This window comes from Pararge aegeria, chromosome 8 (assembly GCF_905163445.1).
Source record: "Pararge aegeria chromosome 8, ilParAegt1.1, whole genome shotgun sequence".
NCBI classification, from domain to species: domain Eukaryota; kingdom Metazoa; phylum Arthropoda; class Insecta; order Lepidoptera; family Nymphalidae; genus Pararge; species Pararge aegeria.
The window spans coordinates 11,001,998-11,010,901 of record NC_053187.1 but is presented as its reverse complement, the minus strand read 5'-3'; the positions used below and the strand labels follow the sequence as shown (position 1 = coordinate 11,010,901).

Sequence of the window (8,904 nt, the reverse complement as noted above, 5' to 3'; positions counted from 1 at the left end):
AAGTAAACTCAAATTAAATAGGCACCCTCGATTACAGTGTGTAAGTGTTAACAAACTTGGCAGCTGCCAAATTTTCATCGTAGGTACAGAGTTGCCAACGTTCGGTAGGCCAAAAAAAAAATTCTAATTGACGGTTACAACGGTGAAACGAACTCTGCGATGTTCGTTTAATTGAAACTTATAGTAGGTACATAAGACACTTGCAAAGTACCTAGATTTTAATAAAAATGTCGTTGGTTTTGTAGGTATAATAAATAAGCACAAAAAAAATAAGACAGATGCCCATTTTATTTTGGTATCATGTAGATTTATTTCGTAAATATTAGTTGGTGATGATCTTTTCCCCAAAATTAGACAGTTTTATAAATTACTCAATGAAAATCTAAAACGAGGAAATTTATTTAAAACTCGATTTACTCTTTCTCTCATGCTCGGCACAAATTCTTTTGTAGTTCCTCTGTGTCACGAGGGATATAAACTATTTATAAAGCCCAAACGCGTACGTAGTCCACTTGAAGTGCTGCGTTTTTTCCGTCGTTTTTATCCAGCCCCCATGTGGGTAGCCATGCTTCCTTGGCATCCCAGAAGTCTGTAGCAGCCTGTATAGGAAAGTTATATTGAAAAAATTAAACACTGCTAAAGTTCAACACAGCTGATGGTTGTCGCCGCGTATTTTTTTATGAAAAGTTTCTTTTGTATTTTTTTGCACGCCTCATAAGCGAAGCGTTAACGTGGGTATTACGCACACCGAGTGATTCTCCAACTTAAAATGTCACTTTATTCTTTATTTCTTTTATAAGTGAATATAAAGAGACAAATTTTGAAACACTCATGATATTTAAATCTCTTTTTATAATTTAAACTAATTAAAAAATTGTAAAAAGTTCTGTCTTGGACGTCCGTGTCACGATATTGAGCGTAATACTTCACTTATCGAGTTGAATTTTTTATAGGCTTCAGTATTTTGAGGAATAGAAGCCTATTACTTTTCACGGTATAATTAGATGTAGTTTAAATTATTATTTACAAATAATCTCAATTTTATTGTAATGAATGAGATTATAAGGCGTGCACTTTTGGATTTTCCAACTATTTTTATTTTTTAACTATGATAGACTAGCGCTTGACAAACCTGATGGAAAGTGTAGATGTGGCCTAAGATGGGACGCGCTTGCCTAGAAGATGCCTATTCACATGTTGTAAAATTTATCCAAATGATTTGATTCCATCAAAAAGAAGCAGAACAAATGTTGTTCTATATTATGAATACTGTGATAACAACTTAATTGTGTAAGAAACTATCAGCATAGTTCTCCATAGCAGGCGAGTGCTTAAATTAGATCTGCTTTCTACAAGAACCGCTTTTGTCAGACACTCTGGGCATTTTGTGGTTCGTAGGATATAATCGTATCGATGTTGCCAATAACGGTTTTTTTTAAATTGTATTTATATCTATCCTTTTATATGCAATAATGTACAATAATGTACTAGGACATTCTTGACCTACCAATGCATACATTTAAAAAATGTGTAAAAACGCATCTTGTACAGCGAGGTTACTATACATTTGATGAATTCCTCAATGACAAGGTAGATTGGAAGCAGCCAGCCTCGCTCTCATCTCCCGCAAGATAGCAAAATGATTGTAAATGTTGATGTTGGAAAAGAGCAACTACTGAGTTTCTTGCCGGCTCTTCTCGGTAGAATCTGCTTTCCGAACCGTTGGTAGAGTCACTACAAACATACATACTTGACGTTTCAAAAGTGCTTATAAAGTCGGCCTACTTGAAATAAATGAATTTGAATTTGAATTTACTGAGCAGCCCATGTAATGCCATGCCATATATTGTCTGGTGTTCTTACAAAATACTAAGGTTTTATTGAATCATATGCTTACGCAGGACTGCGTCCCGGCTTAAAAGTCGCAATCCTTAGATAGTACATATACTTAGTCATTTTCAAGAATAGGTATATAAGTTAGGTTAGGTTAGGTAATAGGTATGTAGTTAACTTACTTTCGGCGACGAGTTCAACCAGGGTTTGGGAGTGGGGTTCTGAACTCCGTCTGGAAAATACCCGCTTGTTCCACCGACAGCCAAATTAATTATTAGGTAGAACTGTGAATAATAAAAAAGTATTAAGTTGAGTTTGTTGATTTAGCAAATAACTCGATGATGCGGACGAGTTCGTCCACGTAGACTTTACAAATTTTTGTTTTCGTCCTAAAGTTTATTTTATGAATTTCTGTTTAATTATAGACACGAAAATACCTTTTTTGGTTCAAAGTTTGCCTTTGTAATAGTTATAGTAAAAATACATTTGATTTATTAATTTTAATAAGATGAAACTCGAGAAACAACGATCAGGTGTTTTACTTCTACAAAGTCCAGAATAACTGAAAATGTCGTCGCGAAAGTGTAAATATGATGCTGATGCATTTTGGCTCATCATATTTATACTTTATTAAAGTTCGAGACGTAATATATGAACTAAATACATCTCACGTTGTCTGTGAAGCCTTCGAAGCATATTTTGACAATCCTGTTCGGAATCAAGACAAGATATGGGCTCCACATGTTGCTTGTAGTTATTTTAAAAGATGTTTGGAAGTGAGCAAAATTTAATTAAATGGTAAATTAAATATAATAGACATTTTCATTTCTATTTTTCTATTCTACGTTGGTATCGAGGTGAGAAGAAGTATGTGAAATTTTCAATATCAAGGATCTAAGGAACGATCAAAAGCGAGAACCCAAAGACCACGTTAACAAATGCTACTTTTGCATCGTTAATCAAATATCGTACAATCTGGCTCCTAAATACATAAGCAAACTTTCTCATGCAATATTTTTTTTTCGTCTTTACGAACTAAAGAATCGAAACTTAGTACTTTGAGGTCTAGGTAAAATTTTGTGTTGACCCGTGTTTTTATTTCCCTAATTAGAAACCTAAACATCTAATTTTGTGGTTTTAAATTCTAAAAAAACATCATTTCCCGCTTAAATTATTTCGAAAACAAACCCCCATTTGAAAAGAAATAATTTATTCATCTGAAAGAATGTTTCCTACAAAGTTCGACTTAATCATATCGATGCGCACAATCTAAATATTTTGACGATTATCTATTTAAGATCAAATTATTTATTTATAATAATATACCTAATTAGTCAGTCACGATGTTATTGATTTTCCAAATGTAATAAATCTATTCATCATCATCTAATGTAGCCTGTAGTTCAACTGTTGGCTTCTCTAGTAGGACAGACGGTTTTAGAGCAAAGCTTCACCAAGCTGCTCCAATGCGATTTGGTGGGCTTTAACGACTACACAAGTTAGAGATAATAACAGGGCCCGACAGCTCAACGTGCTCTCCGTACGGGCGTTGACACCGCAATTTCCAAACTCCGGGCTGGTACTGAAAATTCTTTAACAGAATTTTACTGGCCCAACTCAGGATTCGAACCCAGGATCTCGTGATCCGTAGTTAAACATGGTAACCATTAGACCAAGGAGTCCATCCATCTAGTAGAATTTAATATTCAAACGTTATCATAGTCATCTAAAAGCAGTGAACGCTGAAGAATCATTTTAATTTAAGAGATTTCACAATTTTTATTTTACCTTCTGATCAAAAGGAGCCATTTTGCTTCCATAGCGCCAGGGGTTTAGTATGTTACGATTGCTGTCGAAACCTCCATAATTCCAAAAGCCACCCTTTCCAGGATCTACTTTACCCAGTTCTACGTCATCGATGCAAAATTTTATATAATCTGTAAGTAAATGTAATGGTAGTTATTACAATAGTAGACACATATAGGGTTTCCGGAATAGACATTTTATGAAAGAAAAAAGCGTTATGACCATGCTAGTCGTTTGATTCCGGCGTAGTTAAGATATCATAGTATATAATGGCTCATGGTCATAATTTTTTTTTTACATCTAGTGTTAGTTAAATTAGATTTTTTTTTCTGTGATCATAATAAAGAAACTATATAACTTATTTCTAACGGAACTAGGTTTGGTAGGTAGGTAATAATATGATAAATATGTAATTGAAATTGAGACCATTGAAAAACTGACGCTTAAGTACCTACTACGGGTTAAAGTATGAAGTTTCCGTTATTGGTCATTTTAAATTATAATTAAGATTAAAAACTTTACTATTTTAAATATAAAACTTATATTTTTTTTTCATATTCCAAATTAAAATCACATAGCACCTTGAGTCCATTCTAGTTGATAGAGGTGGAAATCCCTGTCGTAACCAGTTTCGTTTTTGCCAACCCAGTGCGTTCGATTCCAACCATTCAACTGTTGATATGGTCCATAGTGCAGGGTGGACGCCGCCTCCTGAGTACCAATGTTTAGGCCATTCTGAAGCAGGATTCGATTGCCCCGAGACTCCATGATGTCAATCTCACCTGAAGACGGCCATGTTCCGTAGGCGTTGAAAGCGGGCATAAGCCAGATTGCTGTTAAATAAAACTACTTAGTTACGTAGATACGTCATTATAATAATATTGGTGTTCCACTAAAAAACCTTAATAGCTAAATACTAAGCTGAGCTTCACGGGTCCACCCAAATTTAATTCAATAATCAGAAGCAAAAATAAGCCTGATATAGTTCGATTCAAACTATGAGTCGTCGCGGAAGTTAGCTGCGAGGGTAGCTTCCCGCTGATTGGCGGATACTAAATATTGATTGGCATTTCCTTAAATTGGATTGGCATTTCCTGAGAAATTCTTGTAAAATATAATAAAAACCAACTTTTTTTTAAGTTTTATTACATTGCGACTAAAATAACTAAAAAATCACACAAATACAATATTTATTTTACGTCGATTTTATATACACGTAAATCAGTGAAGATTTATAAATGCTAGCATGAAAAGACAGCATGAGTAGACCACAACATAAATAAGTATACAGTGGGTAAGTCTCAATAATTAGATAGTCTTTTGTACCTTTCTTGTCAGAAAACAATAATTTTTTAAAACAGTTCCGAAAAGGAGATTAGTCAAATCGGGGTATATTATTTCTTAATTGTACACTATCGCAAATAATACTAAATTTCCAGCGCTACAACAATAAGCTATCAGCACTTTTGATATAAAGTGTAGGTATATATATTTTTTATTAGGTACATTACAAGTTAGCTCTTGACTGCCATCTCACCTGGTGGTAAGTTATGATGCAGTCAAAGATGGTAGCGGGCTAACCTGTTAAGAGGTATGGCAGTTATAATATATGACCTAAACCCTTAATCGGTTTCTACGCGACGTCGTACCGGAACGCTAAATCGCTTAGCGGCATGTCTTTGGCGGTAGGGTAGAAACAAGCAACGTCCGAAGCCTCACACCAGACCAGCAGTGGCGTGCATAGAGGGTATGCACGGGTATGCAGAGGATATAAAATGACGAAAATCTCCAGTAAGAGTTATAAAAAACTTAAGGATAGGCGTTGTAAGTGTTATAAAAAGCCTATCCTTAAGTATTTATAGCTCTTATTGAAGATATTCAATATCTGCGTACCCTGTGCATACCCTCTATGCACGCCACTGCAGACCAGACTAGAGAAAATTTGGAAATAATGAATTCCCAAATTGCCCCTTCCGGGAATCGAACCCAGGACCTCCAACTTAAAACCACCACTGCACTACTGCGTCATTTAAGTTTTTTCAGCCGCAATGTGAAATTGATTAAAACCTGGCCATAGCCAATCCCCCGCTGGCAACTTGGCGCGGACTTCGACACGGCCATAGCGGAAACTGAAGGAATTAACGGTGCGAATGCGTGCGCTTTTAATTGGGTTCAGAATGTTCGTCGGCGTGCCTGTACGCTCGCAACCGTACCATTGGGAATTTGTGCATCTGGGAAATGAAGATTAATTTATTTATTTACTTAATTGTGTAAACCAAAAAAAAAAGTTTACAAGAGGCGGACTTAGTGCTAAATCATTATCTAGTAGCCGACCTTCGGAGTCACATCGCTCTAATAATTAGTCGCTTGGTCTTGCATCAGAAATTAAAAAATAATGTACGCTCACGAGCTCTGCGTAGCCCATTCCTCGGCCAGTGCCATGTGACTTATTACAAGGTCGAATACGAGCGGCCAATCAACCCGGTCAAAAACCACTTTTTGCGATTATGCTCAATGCGTCTCTTTTGTTTTAGAGTACAAAAAAAAACGAATACACCTTACCTATCAGCTGGTGCTCCGCCATTTATATCGAGGTAACCCCTCGTTAGGAACGTCTCGCCAAACTGTTCAGACGTAAGTGAGGGTCGTATAAATAAGATTCCATCGTCTGTAAACGAGTTTGTGCGGTTGTTGTTGTAGTATTGGAACTCCCAATTCTGTGGAAGTATCAGTTTTTATATAACTAACTGTGCCCGCAGTTTCGCTAGCTTTAATTACTTGTATTTTGATTCTGTCTGTTATTCTATTCTTTTATTCTGTCTTATTCATATTCAGCAATAGTCTCAGTTTTCACTAACGGCGAATAAGGCAATGTCTAAATTAGAAACGCCTAGTCTAAGTAAATTTCTAGGCATACATCAACCGTTCACCAATAGTTACCACCTAAGAGTTCTTGAAACATTTTTTTTTCTATAGACATCGCCTAAATCGCATTAGGCAAAGGCGATGCTTCGGTTTAGTGAAAAACGGCTATAAGAGTGCTAGGCAAACGCCAGCTCTGATAGAATAGAACTAAGAACCTCTGCGCTGCTGCAATATTCGTATTGTGTAACAATTTAATACAGTTTGTTTTTAAATGACTCTATGACGCTCGGAGGTGGGCAATGCATGGGCATGGGCTAATTCCGAGCTGGTATCGAATTTCTAGACAAAAATACAGAAACTGAACTCAGAACTTTGTAATCCGTAATTGAATTTACTACTTTTATCCCAGCGAGGCATTAATAATAATAAATAATAATAATAAATATACTACGACAATACACACATCGCCACCTAGCCCCAAAGTTTTTAATGAATGATATTCATAAATACTAATAATATACATTTAAACACCCAGACACAGAAGAACAGTCATGTTCATCACACAAACATTTTCCATTAGTGGAAATCGAACCCACGGCCTTGGACTCAGAAAGTAGGGTCTCTGCCCACTGTGCCAATCGGCAGTGTTTATCAACATTGGAATTCTCCGTGTATCGTCCTACTATAAGATATTTGGTCAAGACTAAACTTATGAATAACACACGATTGCAAAATAAACTTACACCACCGCCACCCAGAGTGACCTCATGTTGCCATGTCTCAAAGTCGAACTCGTCAAATTCATCATCAAATATCATAGCTCCGGAACAAATAGCTTTTGGAGCGTGTGTTCCGCTCACTGTTGTAACACTTGGCTGACATTCTGCGTTCACCTTAAGGGGATTTTGTGTGCATATCCCGTCAACACATTCTACGGTCACATAAGTCAGCAGTAGCACTCCTATCAACATGGATGACCACATAACTCTAAAATTAAACATAGTTTAATTATTTGGCACCACAAAAACACTACTGAACTGCATATGGAAAATATAGATACAACATACGGTCAATCGTTACGACTGCGACTCCTATTGTGAGAGGTAAATCGAATTGAAGGTCATTATAACAATGTTCGCAGACTTGAAGACTTGACTTGATATATTACTATATATATATACATATATATATATATATATATATATATATATATTTATATACATATATATATATATATATATGTATATATATATATATATATATATATATATATAATAATAATATACCCTACTTTCTTTTTCAGATGAAAAGGAAAAAGTATCCAAATACTTGGACCTTGCTCACGAGATTACCGCCATGTGGAATGTTGAGTCGACAGTTATTGTTCCGAGCGTCGTTTTAGTCAGTGGTCTTCTCGCGAAAAGCTTCAACCAACATCTTAAGAAGCTTTCGCTTGGTTGTTGGATCAAGGGTCGGATACAGAAGGCAGTAGTCCTCGAAACGGCGCGTATTGTGAGGAGGTTCCTCAGTCTGGAGTCCTGACCGCCGGTTGCTTGGGCATTCAAAAGCCCCGCAAGCGGAGGGTGGATTTTTTTTTCTTAAATATTTTTATAGTGTTTTTGTTTTTGTAAGCAATGTTAAGAAAAAATGAAAATCAATAAATTATATTATCATTTATTGATTTTCATTTTTATATATATATTATACCTGTACCTAACTAGTAACTAACTGTATGAAAAACGAAAGTGAATTTAATAATTCCTAGAATACGAATTTCAACACAAGTAACAATGAATAAATAATAAATATACTACGACAATAAACACATCGCCACCTAGCCCCAAAGTAAGCGTTGCTTGTGTTTTGGGACTAAGATGACTGATGAATATTTTTATGAATTATATATACATAAATACTTAGAAAATACATATAAACACCCAGACACTGAAAAACACTTATGCTCATCACACTAACATGTTCCAGTTGTGGGAATCGAACCCACAGCCTTGGACTCAGAAAGTAGGGTCGCTGCCCACTGCGCCAGTCGGCCGTCGAAATTTTTATCAAGTTTTTGAGATAATTGATATACCTACCTATCCTATATAGGATTATGGTTTTTATTGTGCTTTCCGAGAAACGGAAGGAAAAAAATTAGGTCAAATTCGTAAGTTTCAAGAGTTGCCGACATGAATTAACGTCGCTTACCCAGTTATATGCACGACAATAATTACCAGGTGTGCAGCACGCCTATCAGTTTGTCTCTCACTGAAAAAGCTTCTATCTAGGTACTAAATTTGCTTTTTGTCATTGATTTAATATGTAACTATCTTCTAGCACACTAACATCGTAAAATTATATTCATACCTACTCACTCAGAGGTAGTGCGATAAATTGCACTCA

General features: G+C 35.8%; 1 protein-coding gene across 5 annotated transcripts; it reads right to left on the bottom strand.

Moving 5' to 3' along the window:
- Positions 1-270: 270 nt before the first annotated feature.
- Positions 271-8,773, bottom strand: LOC120625545 (beta-1,3-glucan-binding protein-like). 5 transcript variants are annotated; one of them, XM_039892597.1, is made up of 8 exons: positions 8,736-8,773; positions 7,248-7,491; positions 6,202-6,356; positions 5,707-5,870; positions 4,221-4,472; positions 3,622-3,770; positions 2,016-2,117; positions 271-599 (listed from the first exon to the last, which is right to left on the bottom strand). In XM_039892597.1, exons 2-8 carry the CDS (start codon positions 7,485-7,487, stop codon positions 483-485), a joined length of 1,179 nt encoding a protein of 392 aa, XP_039748531.1. In that variant the 5' UTR covers positions 7,488-7,491; positions 8,736-8,773; the 3' UTR covers positions 271-482. The 5 variants fall into 5 exon arrangements, with proteins under 5 accessions (XP_039748531.1, XP_039748529.1, XP_039748530.1 ...); XM_039892595.1 differs by having other exon boundaries at positions 8,710-8,766; XM_039892596.1 differs by lacking the exon at positions 8,736-8,773 and adding an exon at positions 7,572-7,589.
- Positions 8,774-8,904: the final 131 nt, after the last annotated feature.